Genomic DNA, 19,671 nt, shown 5'->3' on the forward strand with positions numbered 1-19,671 from the left:
CTGATGATGGCTATCGCGCTTTTATCATGCTGTTTCTGTTTTGGAATGTATGATGTTTGGATAGATGGGGCGATTACATGGCAACGTAATCACGATTATTCACGATTACATTTTTTTTCTTGAACTTGAATATTGAACGCAGAAATGAAACTGCGACTATGGCTGGACACAATGATTGGAGTACTTGAATCTGAATGTAGTAATAATTATTATGATTCGAATCAACAAGTGAGATATATGGTTCTTTCGAGTTCTGAAATAATGAGCTCCTTGCTACTAAGAGTTAATTTATCAACGATAATTATAGTGTCGATAGTTTTTAACAGTACTTTCATATTTTATTGACTCGAAGAACTTTTCGCGTGCCCCTTATCATGAGCAACCAGCATGATAAAGGATACAGAACAGAGTTGGATTCAAAACCAAAAGGCCAATTGTGAATTGTCAATTGTGTACCAGTGGTCCGGAACCTATGGCTCGCGAGCCATATATGGCTATTTTGGGTATAAGATATGGCTCTTTGCCAAATATTTATTTTTGTACTGAATCGATCAATATTTCAGCAACTTGTTCGTAAATTTTCATCAATGCCAGAATAATTATTCTCGTGACAGTATAAACATGTCTTTGAGAGGTAAAGACAATGCCGTCTTCAGGTTTAATGGCTCGGACCCCCTCTTTGTCCCTTTCAAAATCCTAAAATCTAAGTTACTGTCCCGCCTTCGACCAATATCACTCGCGAATTCGATGCACCCGACTCGAAATCTTGGATTGCACGATACGTTGATTGATCAAAGAGAATGCCAGACATGGCGACGCCCACAACGCAGTTTTCAAATACACATTGTCTTCCTGATGTACGGCGCGAAATGAACGTCCGTGGACGGAAAATTAACAATTACAAACTAGAACTACAAACAACAAGTATTTGAAGAGCTTTTTGGAGGTACAGAACTTCAATATACAATTAAATAGTATATTCATATTGAAATGAACCCGAATATTTTCGGCTGACACTCGTCAGGGGTAATCGTCAGCAATGTTCTTTCCAATTCTCTACTAGTTGCTGACGATTACCCCTGACGAGTGTCAGCCGAAAATATTCGGGTTCATTTCAATATGAATATACTATTTAAACAACAAGTAGCTCTGTAGTAGCCTACCGGTGATAAAATGTATATGCGTGTAGTGCAACGTTATATATTACCGCTGAATATTGAGAGAATTGAGAAGTCGATCAGTATTTATATTGTCGGATTCGTTTCAGTTACATTCGATTAATATCAGTTATAATAAAGCTATTTACGATGAATTTCGTCATCCACGGTAAGGCTCGGCCCGTCTGTGCTTTACCTCTCGTTTCGCGCTGTTTTCGAATAATAAATATGCAAATTCTGTGATTTTGGGAGAGAAATGTTCGAAATATTGTCATTCATGAACATTGATAGAAACTACCAATAGTAATTGAAGATTTCACAATTTTCGTTCACTCATCCTGACGACAGGTCCGGACAGTTCGAATTAGTGCTGCCATGACGTCTCGAATTTTCAACTGTGACGTAGCAGTTGATTGACATGTATGGCTTTTTGGGAGTAAAAATGGAAATAAATGGGGCCAATATGGCTCTTCGGACCAAAAAGGTTCCCGACCCCTGGTGTACCTCATTCATACTTATGTGACGTCATAATGAGTGATACGAGAATACTCGATTTTTCTGGCCCTATACTTGTCATCCACACTGATTGACGTTTTGATATGATCCATGCTAACATGAACTGGTGATGGACGTGAGGTTATTATGAATAAAGAATGGCGGATGAACGATCGGTGCCCGCTTAAAGTGGGGCCGCAGGAGAAAAAGACAAAATGAACACGAAATTCTGCCATGACGAAAATTTTTCTCGGAACGTAACTGTAACGTAGGACGTACTCTTACAATCCACAATCTACATAACAGGGATATTGTGAGCCACCCACAACAGAACAATCAATACATCCGTCATTTACACGACCCATATCAGCAACGGCCGAGTTCCACCGATTTGATGTTTTTGACGGGTATAATATTTTCAAATCTGAGATCCTCAGTGGTTTTGTTAATCATACTGGTACACCGAATACCGTATGCGCGGGACTACGTGTGGATAATTCGTTGCGACGCAATTGATGAGCCAAGCCAATACGCGTGATGCAATAGTGAGCAGTATGGTGCACAAATTCGACGCTATCACTTGACACAGTTTAAAATTATGTTTACCTTGTCCAGTTTATGTTTGTTTTCTCGTAAAACAAAAACAAAATCGCGCTCAAAGCAATCGATTTATACATGCGAAAGGACGATTGCTTGAAAATGCTGTAATCGCCATAATCAATTAACGATTACAAATAACGGTGATTACGATCGCATCGCCCATTTTACACCAGTCATTTCTATTCTTTATGATTGCTGATATGCCGACTTGTAGCTATTTTTTTCAAATCCAAAATTTTATACTTCAATAACTACGCTTCTATACGGGTTGGAATTGAGACAATTTTGTTGTGCGGCGCTTTTCAGCCCGCCTAACAATTTTATCAAACAGTCAGTGAAGTATGCGCTGGCGCTAAACTGGCACCTTGGATCTAAAGCACAAACGTGCGGTGAGGCAATGACTCCTTCACGGTGAAATTCGCCAACATGTGAAACCTAAAAGGTTAGCTGATTCAGTTGGTGACACGCTTCTGATCACAATAGCCCTCTTCATACGCTCGTTATACGAAAGAAGGTACTATACGAGTCCAGTGTCCGCAACTGCAGGAAAGTATGGGAAATGTATAATAGCTACATCATTTTGAGATAGTTTTAATGCCTAGACTTGACTGTTATTTTCATAATCATAATCAGTGCTGCAATATAATTTGTGCATTCACCAGTCATTATAAATTATAACCCATGAGTTGTGTTATCTCATGTTAGGCTTGGGTGATATGTGCCTCCTCTCACCTCTCCACACTATATTTGCGAATAAGAAATATGATTATGGCTTCATTTTGGATGCAAAAAATTTAAAATTAGTCATTGCTCAGTAAAAAAGGGTAGACCGCGAAACAAAATCTGATGAAATATGAAATTTTTGTTTTGCTTGATATTTTTAATGTTTTTGTCTAATTTTGGGGCGCTGATTCTAAACATGACATTAGTTATCCGCTACCACTGATCACTGACCCTCTATAAACACATAGTTATGGGGGTCGGGGTCCGGATGAATTGCGCTTCATAATAAATAGCACAAATCTCTTGTTTCAGTCATAAATTTAAGGGAAGTGAAAGAAGCTCAAAGCTCAGTTGACTCATAAATTTTGTGGAAATCTGCATCAGAACAGCGGGTTTTAGCTAGTATCGCAAAACTACATTCAAACTATTTCTTACTCCGTTCGAAGGTTTAACACATCAGTAGATGCTATCATAGCAGAGTTACTTCTTTGTTAGTGTGATAACTTGTCATCGCAAAACCGATTTTCTGATATTTGCGATATATACATGTCGCCATTAATAATACAAATAAGATTATGACGACTGTTACTACTTCTGTATCATAATAATAACCACAGGAAAATATCGAAAGATTAAGGCAGTGGCTCTCAACCTTCTAGAACTCGCGGCACCCTATCACTTCGATTACGTGAGCGTACACGATTTTGAAAGTTGACCTAGTCATCACTATAGCTCACATCATTAGCCTGATGCTAAAAAGTCATTTCATTTGATCCATTCTAAACATCACGGCCTCACTGCCCATGAATGACCAATAGCGGCGGTTCTTAACCGGGGTTCACGCGAACCCCACGGATTCGCTGAGCCAGGATCAGGGCTCGGTGAAGGTCAAGACACTCACCCGGACTTATATTATTATCTGTAATGACACGCCCGTGTCTTGGCTATCATTGTCTATGGGTTGGCACGATTAGGGCTTGGCAAAATCGAGTATCTGAGTGATTCGATTCTGAATCACGTATTATGCTTCGAGTCGAGACGAGTATTCGAGTCTCACTCATTATGACGTCACAACAAAATGTAATATGTCAAAGTTCAAATATATACCTTTTGTGCCACCCCAAAGAATATCTAATGTCTGTTATCCATCACATTAAAGATACTTTGGTATTTCTTCGATCCTACCGATTTCATTGCGCTTTGTGACAATGTTATAGGAGGATCATGACTTCGGAAATGTTTTTCCAGTAACGGTCGTAGCCTATGTTTCGTATGCTGCGATACAGCCAATCAAAGTCGACTTGGCTTTATTCGTACATCGAATAATCCAGACAACCGCTTTATTCGGCTAAAATGCTCAGGAACGGAGCCAAAGTAAAAATTGCAAGTAGAAAACTCGGTTAATTCGGACATAGGATTCGGACAATTCGTATGGTTAGATTATGGCGCAATTAACAGTACCTCGTTCGTTTTAACACAAGATGACTGATTATAGTGAAACAATGACGATCCATGCAGTAATAGTCGACAATGAACTCATACAAGGTCGCGACAGCTTCATATTCGCTTTTAACTGGGTACAATTGCGTGCATCTTGTAGAACAAATTGGTACAGAAAAGGTCAGCAGAATATGTGAAATTGATCACTACAGCAAACGAAGAAAAAGTAAAGACGCTTCTTTGACAGTTAGTTGCGTTAGTGGGGAGATCAAAAAGTACGATTTGATCGATATATGCGTTTTTTTACACAGTAATACAGTATAAAGTATTTGTTGAATGGTTTGATATCGAAAATACAATATAATAAAATGAGTTTTATGCGACATGTTCCAATTACTGCAGTATATGGCAGCTGCAATTGATATAATATACAACTGTGCCGTATTTTGAATGCTTTGTGTGCCTTTACGCGCGACCATCAAGCGAGCAATTGGTTTTCCTCTCAACTCGGACAAAGACATTTCACCGCTTAATTCGGCTAAAGGTGAGCGGAATCAAACTTTCCAAATTAAACTATTTTCGTCTGCGCCATCGAGGTGCTTTGACGATGGATATGCCGTACAACCTTTAGGTAAGATGCATTATAAACTTGTTCCTATTTGAGGGAACGTAACTATTGCATTTGACTGTACGCGCAGTTGCAAGTCAACTATACGAGTCGTCACTGGATACATTGAAGTACGCATGTTAACTGCAATGGGTTAGTAGAAAATTATTTGTTGTATGCGTGGTGGTACATAAGACCAGCACGGGTCGAAAAGTATAAATATCTGAATTTGAGTATATTTTGTAATCCAAACAGACAGCGAACATTACAGTGTCCGCAGCAACTTTATTTTTTACATGGAGTCTTATTTAACTCCAAAAACCCGCTGACGTTTTCTTGATGAAGTTGAATTTTAGCATGGCAAGATCTTGAGTGTAATTTCACAGTATTGCTCTTCCTATCTCCATAGAGTATTTGTAGTTGGGTGACATGAGGTGCAGTGTTGGGAATATTTAAGTACTGCAGTGAGTTAAGTCACGCCTCAAAGTCCCATTTGTATATTTAGCATCAGTATAAACATGCACCACGAACCCCGAAATAATTCTAAAAAATACTAAATCATGCCACAAGCGTACAACAGTTAGTACATATAGGCTACCTTGCTCTACTAATATTGAAGTGGAAAATGTGAATATTGTCTTACTAAAACATTTGACACACTAAGCAAACGCGTTCAAAAATATAAATTTACTGTTATACCAGCAGGAAATTTAAATGCGGGAAAATAAACACCGTAAGTTCACATGTCGCAAACAAATGGAAACGATACATTTAGGATAATACAATAGCATATTTTGTCAAAAATCAAAATAGTTAATCAGTCCAGCCTCGATGAGGGAGCCGAGCAAAAATGACGGTATTACTTTTGTTGGGGATGGTGAGAACGCACTCGGTTAACAGTAAGCTAACTTTGGTAATTCAGAGGTAGAACGCTGGCAGGTTCTTGCCTGCGAAAAGTTTATTTGAATAGATAATCTTAACATTTTTTATTGTAATCCCGGTAATTTCAACTTTCATCTCGGGCCGGGCGCTATGATGTCATCCTCCGAGTAAAGTGAGAGATGATCCGAGTAATGAAATTAGACTCTTCTTGCTGATAAGAGTTAATGTATCAACGAAAATTTTAGTTTCGATAATATTTTCCACTGCGGAAGGTTGTAAACCTCCGTTGGTTGTATCGCAGTATACGAAACATGTAGTAGCCTACAAGGCCACCGACGTTAGTGAAAATGACATATATGCGAAGTCGCGATCAACCCACAGCATTGTCACACAGTGCAATGAAATAGGTATATGGTCGAAAAAAATACCAAACAATCTTTTGTGCCTTTATCCGATGCTAGCAGTAGAATATTCGTTTGGTCGTATTGCGTGTCACAGAGTGGTAAAAATAGAATCATACACAGGATGATATATAGTCAGCTATGACAATTTCGACAGCGGTTACGAATAAATATTGGTGCTTATGGACTAGGATCTTCACAAATTCTGGTATTCCTCCCTGATAAGTTTCGCCCGCGGCGGGAACCGAACCATATCGCAAAGTTCCTTATAATTCACGTGGTAGTAGAGTGATAACTTTTGCAGTTCCATCACTCCTTCTTGCATTACTTCATACCGCCGGCGGGGAGAGTTGGGAGCAGCTATCTCGCCTTCGTTCGTCACCTCCGAATTCCAGAACTGCGAAAATTGGCAACTTTCAACCAGCTACTATGCTTGCGATATTAGCGTAGGCAGAGTCCGCTATAGTTATGATAATTTCAAGAACCGCACATCTTCTAATTAACGGACGGATTTTCAAACAATTGCAATACAAGCGATAGATGATACTAATTTCGCGGTTACTCACCGCGGCTGTTTGGACGTCGCATCCGAATTCGACGGCGTAATGCCGCCGAACTGCTGTTGATCTTGCGGCGGGCAATGGAATTTCGCCTCCGAACTGAAGCACCATCACGGAGAGTGGGATGTCGGAATCCACACTGAATATGATGATGTCATGTAATGAAATCATTCATATCTGACTATCGGTCCATGTTATTGATTGGTTTTGTGTTAAGCCTATATACACAGGCGGCCGGTGCCCCAGTACTTCTACTTTTTATAAGTGCTGAAGTGGATTTTATCTACTTTCACCAATATCTCACAGTTTTCGAAGCCAGTCCACTGGCTCCATGTCCACTCTGCTTCATTAGCATGCTGCAAACGTTACGAATGTCGATTGCCGATGTTACGTTACAAATCCAGCATACGACTCGAATAACGAAGTCTACTTTTCTAGTTTGGTGGAATTAGGGTTGCATTTAAAACATGGTGTTTTAAAAAACTGCCTTTAAAAAAATTCTTCAAACGTTGTATAATTATGCCATAATTGTGTAAATACTCACGGAAAAACATACAGTATGACCCTACGGACGAATAGCACCCGATATAGTCGACGTATACGATGTTCATCCATTGTGATGTCACAATTAAGGATTCGTGAGGCAATGGCATTACAAAAACATTACAAAACATGCTTTAAACAGTTTTTTTAAATTTATTTTTACTTTTAAATGCAACCCGAAGATAAATACACGGGATGGTAACGGTCGAATGGCAGTAATCCAATAACCACGACATTCACGAGCCTCGCTATTACATAATTCAAAAATGCTAATATCTTTCTATCGCAGTGATATCCGGCACTAGATAGGTAGGCCTATTATAAGCAATGATGAACATGGAAATGTTGTTTTTGTATTCATATTCATATTGCTACGAAATCAGTTGCCATGGTCATTGAGACCAAGCCGATATTCTTTTCATCGATGATTCCTAATTTTCTGACTGAAAACACGCTCACTTTCGTTCTAGCAATCACTGCATTATGATTATGCAAGTCGGATGGCGATGCGGTCCCTATAACCCCAGCGATAGGTCGAGATATGTGGTCTTTATGAAATAAATTTACTGACCTGGAAATAGCTGGTTCCGTACTTAGTGGCTGCTGATTATTATCAGAGGTCGAGTCTGATCCTAGGTAATAATCGACTTCCTTATTATCGTCTCCGTAATAAGAATAGTAATCTTCATTTTCGTAGTAATACTCGTACGGTGCAGGAGTCGTAGTTGTGGTTCTCCTCACCGCCGGGCGGCGTATTGGTCTTGTTCTCTGAGCAGATGTTGTGAACCAGTTCCAGTCTCGATTGGGGGATGGTGTTGTAGTTGTCTTAGTAGTGTCAGTGCGAAAGTACCATGGCTGCGTAGTAAAGGATTGTTGGTCCCACGGCCGCGCATCAGTGTTTCGCTGCTCCTCTTTCGGCATTTCGGCGTATTTGTAAGCGGGCGTATTTGTGCATCCTGGGTTGCTGTTTCCGGCAATGTCGCGGTTTGATGTCATCCCGCCGCACGGTTCTGTCGTGTCTTGCATTCCGTTTTTCTGAGAACGAGTATGGAGAGTGTTGCATTCCTTGGTCAGTTTTCCATGCTTTATCGACGGGCATTGAAAATATCTACGCTACGCACTGCATTTACTGTCACAGATTCTGGTGATGAATAGACCCTATGTATTGTGACTGTACTAACGTCGGTGAGAAAATCGTCAAGATTTGAGAGGGCAGGCCAGGGCAAATTATTGTTGGGCTATACTTTTGAGCGCAAGTCTCATTCGCCTGATCTCAAACTCAATGTACTTTAATGCACTATGCTTGATCAAAGCACTATGCGGCCTATAACCCTAATATCAGGAAAATTCTGAAAATAGGAATAATGTTGAAAATGATGTCAGCTTGGTTTGGGATAATTCGCCGAAATATGTATTCCGTGCCATTGCCACGATTCTTATTTCCAGTGTACTTGATTTGTTCCGGGACATTGTTAGGTTAGGGCTAGGGATATTGTGTTCTGGATTTAAAAAAAAACAAACTTTATCATGTTAGGTTTGGAATATCGCGATGAACTATGACATCATTACGTTGCTTTATTGTTATGACTCTTCTGTGACTTTGCAATTGTGTAATAAAGCGTAATAATCATTCGAGCGAAGGAATCAGTCGTTGGTGTAGCAGAGACCACAGATAGATTTAGCACGGCAGAACGAAAATATAGTGATGTCTAGATCTAGAATGAAGGCGATAATGACAGTGAAAAAATCACTCTCTGGTGTACGAAAAAATTTCAAACCTTTAGCATTCTATCTCTGGTTACTTTATTGCGAACGATTTCCACTTCAAAGCATGAACTGTAGAGGTTTTTGTCGGAATTGAACGCCCAGAGCCACATAAATGTGTATTTTCCAGGTGTCAGTCTTTTCGGCACATTGAAAGCGAACGTCCCCATTGCCTTATCGGTGTCCTCGCAAAACTTGGGAGCATTTTGGTATCCGGGCTTCGGGTACACCGAACTTAACGAAAGGTCTCCGTTGAAATCTTTTCCGGTGGGTGATTTGCCTGAAGTAGACCATCGTACGTAAGACCAAGCAGCGCGGCAGAAGGAATTTTAAGCGTCCCGAGTGTGCGCTAATGTGTGAGGATTCTCACGCATTTATAGCCATTGTGGTATGTGATATCACAACCGCGATGCCGTCACAACGGTCAACTATCGGCGAAAGACTCTCCTCATTCATGTTTTTTGTACTAGATATATCGGGCGGACTGTAGATGGTCAATTTGCCATGTTAAATATATTCGGCGATAACTGCTAGGGCTACGTTACCGCGTGGTTGGTGGCAATCGAAATATGAAATCATGATCCACGCTCATATATGGCCCGTAAGTGCAACTTAACCCATATAACTAGATCCAGGTGAATTAAGTATGCTGTCTTAGAGTTGTGAACGATTCAAATTACATTTTAGTCTTACAATTATTGATATTTACGCATTCGGATCTATCCGGTTTGTATACTATCATTTTCATCGCCTTCTCCGTAATTCGTTAGCGGCAACATGATTCATACTTATTGGACTGCTCTCACACGTCAATCTAAATAGCCTCGAGGTGTTTGTCGCCTATAAAAGCGTTACTCTGAGCATTCGCGTCAATTCTGATTTTCTGATACAAGAAATGACTGAAAATAAACGAAGGCATCTATTTTTACACATATATTACATAGGCATAACTAAACAACACCGGCATATTATGCATCATTTACAATCTATTGATTGGTAACAATGGACGTTTGCAGAAATATCGGCTCGTTCAGAGATACAGAGAAATCCCGAGTTTTGGATATCCTTGGCTTATAGCGCTTCAAATAAACGATATTTTGGTAAGACCATACATGCGCCATGGACTAGGATAGTCTGCTCAGATCATTTTAGCACCGAGCATTGCAACATCTTTCTCATAACTGCGTCACTTTGAATTAATGATGTTATATAGCCAGTAATTTTTCAGTTTTTGCCAGATCCAAATTAATTGCGCCCTTATATTCTTCATAGCCACGCCTCTAGCCACTATAAAATACTTGTGCACTGGTTCAAGGAAGGAGGGAGGATTCCCTGCAGTATAATATCAATCGCTACAATGGGTTGCAAATGAAACTATTTATTCTCATTTAAAAGGCTTGGGGATTCACATCTCACACATCTTCACATCGCCGCGTAAAGTACCAAGGAAATGATGCATAGGAGGTATACTCTATATTCTTACCTAGATCAAATACGGTATTTCTTTTGAATTCGGTCAAAGTAGGGTCTCGTCTCGGATTACGTTCAGAGCGATATATCCAGCTACCCGTGTCCGGAATGTGCACGTTCGTGCACGCAGAGTCGGCACCGTGATTCTATGAAATAAACCGGCTTAGGTAATTAATATCAGTAGCGGTATGCAAGTGTGGATGAGATATTATTACCTTCATCGGATGTACTAATATAACTTGCTGACCGGGATAGTACACGGCCATCGGGTGGTCGCTCGTGTATTCTCGTCCATCATTCCTGGTCACTTGACACGGGTTTTTCTCGTTCGGTGAATGGTCGAAACCTGAAATGTTACTGGGTAAACGCACATATTCGATACGCGGAGCTTCTAAAGACAGGCACAGTACCGCTGTCTCCTCCGAACACCCCGTTTTTAGGCGCTTTTCGGTGACCGCCGCGTGGAAATCCTCTGCATTTAGCACCGTTCCATGTCGCCCCGTTTTTCTCTACGTAATCGGTGCACGCTAGCCAGCTATGGCATAACGCAGAGTTTATAATCATTAAGAGACACGCAATCGAACGTAATGTAGAGCTAGTCATATTGGAAGAAGGGAGCTTCAGCTTATATGTGTTCTTTAACGATCAAGCGGAGACAGCGATGTGAAATGTTAAATTTCGAAACGTGGAGATGTTTTATAGCCATTCCTGTAAATAATTGAAAAAAAGGGAAATCCGGTAATGATAATAATCGGGAATGATTCACTGAATGATTGTATCCTAAAAAACGGTCGCTCTATTACGTCTTGATGTGCTAGTAATATGTAGTCGACTTTCAGTCAATCAAGGCAACATATGCTACACATGTAAAATAACGGCATTTAGCAATCCGCTTGTCTTATGAGGTCCATTGTCCTTACATGGATGAGTATTACTCTGACGTATCCAATTGAATGACACATCTACTTGATTGAGCGTAGCGCAAATACGCGGTGCTCTCATTGAAGAATCGATGCGAAATTCGTACTCATGGCAGTTATGCCGACTTGTCACTAAATGGGTATTTATATGGAGCTGGTGACGTTATGAAACATTCGATTGCTGGCATTATTAATTACAGAATATTAGAAGTAATGGTAATACATACATACCTTGCGTTTGAGTATTCGTGACATGTCTGACCAACTAGTTCATTACCTAAATAAGATATGAATCGCAACTCATATGGCATACAACAGTACAAACAAAAGTCGCATGGGTAAGACGACGGTTGGATTAATTGTGATAGATGTAGCAATAACTAATGATGATGACTTTGAGTTGGCGTTCGAGTCAAAGTCGAAATCACTCCAAATAATTTCGACTCGATTGCAATACATTTATGAAATACTTGCCTCTAGCTTGCGTTTGAGAACCGTATGTTTGATTGGAAGACCGTTTTAAGTCGTCTCGACTCCTTCCTATCTTTTCACTGAATCGTAATGCTGCGGTGTTTCGAACTGTTGACAATAATATTACTAAACGAATGATAATGTAAATATGAAGACAGGGTATCCAGCGAACCAATGCCAATTCCACAAGGTATAGGCTACCTCTCAAGTTTTGGTATCAAAGGATCCTATAGGCTCCTAAGTTTGAATATTCGGAAAGATTATGACTTTCCTTGTGAATGCCAAACGACGATAGTGTTATCCGTATTGTATTCACGCCTGTAACATTTTGGGAATAAGATCGTTATCGTTTGCAGTCAAAATGTCATTGAGAAAATAGGCGACATTCGTCATATAGCGATATGCTTATGGCTCAGCTCTCAAATGAAAATGTATCGTCTTATTGTGGTCGATTACGTATCTTACCAAGTTTATATCGCGGTTAATGTTATATTCAGTCATAATAATCGTGTATGATTCACACGGCATTGACGTTGTAGTGACATAGACCTGAGTCGCCGCGAGTCAATGCAGTAATTAGTTGAGTGTTCGCGCTCTTATGTTTTGAATCGTGCCAGGAAAGTGTCATGTGTGAGAATGGGATAGGCCAACAGCGCGTGGCACTTGACTGCATTTGTATAGTGTGGAGTGTACGTGTTGCAGTATTTCATTCGCATGTGAAGACATCCATACACGCGAACGATGTCATGAGTATGAAATTATAAAAATATAAAAATCTATGAAACAGAGACATTTGGATTTTTTTTATCGTCGCCGACGTTTTGATGTCTATGGAAGCCATCATTCTGTCATTACTGAATCGAAACAAAACTGGCAAAGTGATACACCCGGTCGGTGTGGTACTCCATAATCAACGCGAGGGTTATCTGGAGTAGGGCGACGGTAAGAAAAGCAATCATTAATGCTGCTTACGCAAAAGTATAAATAATATGGGTGCAAAACCTTACTCATCTACAAGCAGTAGTAGCTATCCCACAAGGCAATTGAATAGTGTCTTATTTCTAATCACTATATTTGTAAAGTATTTGCGGCGATTTTTCGTCAATAGCTACATCTGTCTTCCCAGATAAATGAAGAATCGATAATAAGGTTAGAATCAAAGCGCAATCCCGGAAATATATACCGTGATACAAAACGATATATTGCCAAGGAGATCTAATGATTTACCTGATTGAAATTATACAAATTATCGTCGACTATGAGCCTATGGTCCACGACATTTCGAAACAAGTGGATTAGTAGACATACCGCAAATTAAGTCAAATAAAATGTAAGTAAAAACAACATACCGATAATGATGAGCAATAATATATGATGTGTTCGAAAGTTTCTCAATAACTGTGTATCCTGCTACCAACGTTAGGAGCAGAAAAACCACCTGGGCGACACTTGTGATTTTCTAAACCCAAAATATACAAACAAATTAAGATTGCTCGCGAAATGAGGAAAAAACGTAAAGTATAGTGTCTACCACCTGATACTGCTAATGCTGCGAAAGTTCTGCAAAGATACGGGGACAACAGGATTTTACAGATGCGATTGTTGTTCGACCTAATTTGAACTGGAAATCAGGATAAACCAAAATTGATTAATCGAAGGATAAGAATATAGCAAGGTCCTTTTTAAAAAATCTCACTGGTAGCTGAAATAATTCCTAGAAGAAAGCGTCATCTCAGCGATATTATTCCGACAGATGATATATCACAAATAGGCAACTTTCAGCGAAGTTTGGATGATTACAGGTTTCGATTATTCGATACGGAAGAGATATCATCTAAGAATCGTGTCCATTGTTCATCGAGATACAATTGTTACTGTATCATTTCCTCGTGCAAAAGTTTCGCATGTATATTAATCGCGGATGAATAGTATGATTTGGTCAGGAACATCAAAACCTCCGGAAGAGAAAACGGATGACAGGTACAATTTATGTTATGACTCAAATCAATCCCAGCAGTTTAATTTTTGAATGAATGCTTGGAGGTACAAACATAGCGCAGTAGGACATGGCGTTTATCAAAGTACTGACGGCATGAGCAAGCTGACATCTTTGATGTCATAGATTTGGATTTCGAGAGTTTAATCACTATTTGATTGCAATTAACCACTCAATAAAGTTAACCACCATATAGCCCTACTTGTATGTTTCTATTCTTCCGGAAACCACAAACCACACCATAGGTCTAAATACAGCTCACAAATGTCAAGCGCAGGCGTCTGGCATCATCCGATGCATAAAAGAAGACCGTGGTTATTGTCTGGCGTCAATTCGTGCTTTATTGCGATATTTACATTGTGATAATGATGCTTCGTAAATGGGCACAAGTACAAAAATCTTGTACATCTCCGATTATATTATGATGCTCTTTCTAAAATTTTGGCTATTGACAATTTATGGATAAATATTTCCGTAAATAAGTGGGTCAATTCCAGATAGCAGTTTTTTATGGGTAGCAATTTATTTCAGCTGCAGCCGACAAAAGATATCCAGTGAATTGTCAACTTCAATGATCGTAGAAATAGTTTTTCATAATATTTGCAACACACGTGAGTAGTGTTAAAGTGAAATTTAAAAATAGATCTTATCATTATCAATGATGCGTTAGTACCATTTCGTGCACTGTGACGCTAGTTGAGACGTAATTGAACTGTTGAACTTCCATGCACTATATATCTTTCCGCCCACATTTACGATCTCGGGCGAGTTTATTTCTATATTTTCGCAACATCCTGTGATTTTAATCTGAGTATGCAGCCTTCAACAACTTTGGACTGAAATTCATCTCTCTCGCGATTTACACTCATATTGGGAAAATTCATCAGACCTGGCGGCACATCTAGCCCTTTTCTAGTTATGGTGCGAGCCCCTGAAAGGTTCTGTTGTTCGTGTGAAAACGGACGTCAACACAAACATATGATGCCAAATTGGTATTTCCGCACACTACACTTCCGAATGGTGTAAATACGGGGTTCTTAACCTGGGGTGCGTGTTCCCATTGCGGTATGAAGCACTAAAACAGTGGATACGACATGCAGTGTGAAAGTATTCGCTATATCGACATATGTGCGAAGAATGTGTATCAAGTTCAATGTTCCCTCTAATTTTTCACGAGTCTGCGCGCACTCACCAACTCAATGCGCGGTCCCTTGGACAACAGCGCGTAACGACTAAAAAAATGTCACCACTTCGGCTTTCTTGTGCGTGCAAACGTTAGTAGTTAGTATGATCGGTCGTGAGGTGGCAGGGGCTCTTATGGGTGCGGTCGCACATCGTATGGAAAACTCGTGGTGGCACATCGTACTTTCAGACCCCCCCTCTCGGTCGCACATCGTAATGCGTTCTTATGGATGCGCTCGCACGTCGTACTTTCAGGTATAGGCATCTGTCGCATATCGTATTGAAAACTCGTGTTGGCACATCGTACTTTTAGGTATAGGCATCTGTCGCACGTCGTACTTTCGCGTGTCGTATTTCGCGTATAGGCAGTGGTGGTGATTCACAATGTGTTCTTATGGGTGCGTCGGCATATCGTACTTTCGGGTATAGGCATCTCTCGACTGGTGTTGAATATGTATCAAGTAAATAGTCACGTGATTGACTCTTAGTTAATGTGTATATCCCAAATTATTATATATGACCAATTTGAAGTAATCCCAACGTTTACGGTGAGTTCGACTTTAATATATCGTTATTCTTATGGCGGGGCGGCATGCGGCTATTGCGTCTTATGGGTGCGGCCGTGAATCGCCCTTTCGGGTATAGACATCTCTCGCCCGATGTTGAATATGTATCAAGTAAATAGTCATGTGATTGGTCCTTAGTTAATGTGTATATTCCAAATTACGGCGAGTACGACAATGATATATCGTTATTCTTATGGACGCGGCGATGATTCGTACTTTCGTTGATAGAATGCTAGCGGCATGTCGTACTTTCACCAAAAAGGGTGTGAAATAGTTTGCTAAATCTAGGAATCAGTCGCTTGGTAATTGGTTTACCACGGAGCCGGCGTAGACGGCGATTCGAATAGCAACGATAGCCGCGTTCACAAACTAACACTCCAAAAAGGTGTGAAATATTGGTAAAATCCCGCGATCGCTCACAAGATAATATCTAAGACATAACCATCGCTCGCGACTCGCTGTTACATACATGCCGATCGTTGACAATGTAATATTTTGGTAATTAGTTTACCACAGAACCCGCGTAGACGGCGATACCAACAATATCCGCGTTCACAAACTAACACTTCAAAAAGGTGCGAAATAGGTTGCAAATCCCACGATCACTCACGAGGTAACACCTAAGACATAGCCAGCCCTCACCAACTTGTTGTTACATACATTCCAATCGCCACAATGTAATATTTTGATAATCGGTATGTCACAGGAACCGGATTTCACTGGTAAAATTTAATAAGTAACGGATAACAGAGCCGTCACAGACGATGATTCGAATACCGACAAATTCTCACTTATTTCTGATCCCACCCTAATCCTTTGCGAAGTTGACGCTTATTCGAAAAGGTGTGAAATAATTGTAAAACCCTACGTCGCTGACGGGATAATGCATCAGACATAGCGATCTAGTTATAGTACGGTGTCGGAATCCATTCGCGAGATGTTCTATAGGTAAATTGAGATAATCCGAAACGAAATATTTTGACTTTGGCGTAGTGTGAATTGAAATAGGATTGACAAACATGACCATCAACTTTCCCACAGTTCCATATTGATATTATACGCACATTGATTTGAAACAAGTAAACATTGCAACTCTATTCGCGATCCGACTTTTCGTTTGTCAAAGCGACATTTTTAACATCTTACCATACTCAAAAGAATTATTTACAACATTAACAAGTGTTCAAAATCCAGTTTTCACTTACTTGATTATACCACTGCAACTCACAAATTTGAATTAATTCATTCTGGTTGTATTCGTATGATCGGTCTTGTTTATTCAATTGTAAAGGTCGTTACTATTCTGAAGACAAAGTAAGCTATTTACTAATCGACACATAAATGACTTGACATAAACATATTATATTTTGAGTATACGAGATTTGAATGTCTGAACAATAACTGAGAAATAATTTATCACAATAAAATACGTATATTACAGCGTAAAAGATGTTTGAATGTCAGCAACTCTGTACGGTCATAGTTACTACCACTAATTTACCCGACCAACTCGTCATGATCATTCCTGAAATCAACACAAATATGACCACTGACTTGAGTTAACCACAAAACAGCATCAAGTTTTAAATCCACTTGTAGCTTACGGATTATTTGAATGCTGGTTATGTTTTGTTGTAATTGAGTTCACGGAAATAGTATTACGTCTCGATATCTGACCATCTTACCATATTCAAAGAATCAACCACGAAAACATTGTCAAGTAAATCCGTTAACCGACCAACTCAACAGTATCAATATGAAAAACAGCCAAACATACACGAATCCATACAAGCACTAAAACCTAAAATCCATAACAAGCCTGGTTGTATTCATATCCCTACACGTCTTTTTTATTCAACTTGAAAAGTCGTTACTATTCTGTAAGACAAAGAAATTACTATGCGGTATATTTTGTAAGATAAAAGTAATTACTTCTCGGTGCCAGCGACTTGAGATTAACATAATATGTTTGAGTATGCGAGATTTGAAAGTCTGCCCAACATGTTGAGAATTCATTTCTTACAATCGAACGCAGGTGTTATATTGAAAATTATCATGATGTAAACATAAGGATTGACACATTGATTTGACATATGTAATAGTTGATCATGACTTGACTATTAAATTATTTGCGTTAATTTAGGCTTACCATATTTCGGAAATGAAAAAAGAGGACACTTTTTCAGAAATTTCAGACAAGCAAAACTGGAGAAGAATTCTCAAAAACAGGTTTCATGATCGGTTGACTAAAAAAAAAAAAAAAAAAAAAAAAGGTCATCACTTCCGCTCAGAGCTCAAAAACACGTTTTTCACTCCACATTGCTAGGTGGATGACTAAAAAAAAAAAAAAAAAAGGTCTTCTTCTCGCTCAGAGCTGAAATCACCACTTTTGCCTCCGAAATACCCGCCGGAGCTTCACTTCTGCGGTAATTTGCGGCATATCACTCGCAATTTCCTATAAATCTGACCTAAATTTTCAAAAAAGAGGACAAAATCTCAAAAAAGAGGACAAAAGGGCGTCCTCCGAGGACACTTTCAAAAAGTCAAAAAGGAGGACAAATCCTCTTAAAAGAGGACGTATGGTAAGCCTACGTTAATTAGACCCGGCGTTGTGGTAAAGATTATTGTGACAGCAACAAACTTTTCAGTACCATTGTTATTAACATATTGAGCTGTAAACTATGTGTGTCTAAAATGTTCTCGATTGGAAAATTATTCAGCCTTGGTACAAACCACGCAGAGTATTGTGGATATCAGGAAATATTTTACAAATGTCTGCATTAAACAAGACTAAAGATGAAACAACAATTTCCTTTGTTGAACAATAACCGGGGGCAATACTTTATTGTCGGTGAGAATTGAAACACTTTCGCGCATTACCTGGTGTCAAGATATCACACTAGGTGAATTGACATACCACCATTTGATTAATGCTTAATCCGTTCGCATCATTTCACACTCACTTTGATCATTACAAAAGTAAATTGGAATATGTTTGCTAGGCACCACCTATTCAACTATACTTGAGTAATACAGAAACCTCTCAGCATTAATAAAATCGAAATGTGCGCTACACTGAAATCTACAAAAATGTGTTTGTATTGCTGTTCGTAGTAGCGATATCGATTTGAACCTCCATCATCTAACCAAACTACTGAGAGTCGTTGTCAATTTACATGACGTTCACTGATTACATACTAGAATTATTTGTGCAGCGCACACGATCAGAGAAATTGGACATTTTTCCATTGCCATTCGTCAAAGTAAATGTCGTCACAATAATCAGTCACTAAAAGACCATATACTTGTATGTGATTGAATCGCCGACAATTAACTCGGTAAATCAAACCCCTGAGAAATTTCACTCAGTCATTGGATAGGAAACAGCGTCGCTTAATTGGTGTGAGTCGTTTTTTTTTTAAATACTAATCATATCTGTCCAGCCAAGAACAATTTTCACTCACTTGGGTAACGAAACCAGTGTCCAATATCAATACAAGATATTTTCGTCACACAAAAATAATCAACTTCACTCGATATTCCCGTACTACGACACTGTACAAAGGTTACATGCTTTTGTATGACATGGAATCAATACCGATCGAAGTAACCGTATTGGAGATAACTTTTAAACAAACACACTCTACGTGGTTAACATTCTCGTCGATTCTATTGTGATTAATGTATACTTCATGTGATCTGGATTCATTTCGATATGGCTAAACATTCAACCTCGACGGATACGAATTGTCACACACTCAAGTAATATCATACCAAATAGTTATTTACAAGACACAGAAATTTGTTTTGGTCGTTTCGACTTTATTACTGGAGATACTCATCACTTCGCTTAATACAATCTAGATTTAAACTCCATCGAACCTTTGGTGTCTA

General features: G+C 39.3%; 2 protein-coding genes across 2 annotated transcripts in view; one reads left to right on the top strand and one right to left on the bottom strand.

Moving 5' to 3' along the window:
- LOC145446552 (alpha-1,3-mannosyl-glycoprotein 4-beta-N-acetylglucosaminyltransferase A-like) overlaps nt 1-19,671 on the top strand; it is a 257,727-nt gene that overhangs the window by 126,093 nt on the left and 111,963 nt on the right. The window lies entirely within an intron of this gene.
- Nucleotides 4,527-11,323, bottom strand: LOC145446699 (uncharacterized). The gene is made up of 7 exons (XM_080325048.1): nt 11,053-11,323; nt 10,858-10,988; nt 10,656-10,788; nt 9,187-9,452; nt 7,980-8,443; nt 6,872-7,004; nt 4,527-6,702 (listed from the first exon to the last, which is right to left on the bottom strand). Exons 1-7 carry the CDS (start codon nt 11,243-11,245, stop codon nt 6,502-6,504), a joined length of 1,521 nt encoding a protein of 506 aa, XP_080181174.1. The 5' UTR covers nt 11,246-11,323; the 3' UTR covers nt 4,527-6,501.

This window comes from Botryllus schlosseri, chromosome 9, assembly GCF_051294905.1.
Source record: "Botryllus schlosseri isolate E-star chromosome 9, Bs_hap1, whole genome shotgun sequence".
Lineage (NCBI taxonomy): Eukaryota > Metazoa > Chordata > Ascidiacea > Stolidobranchia > Styelidae > Botryllus > Botryllus schlosseri.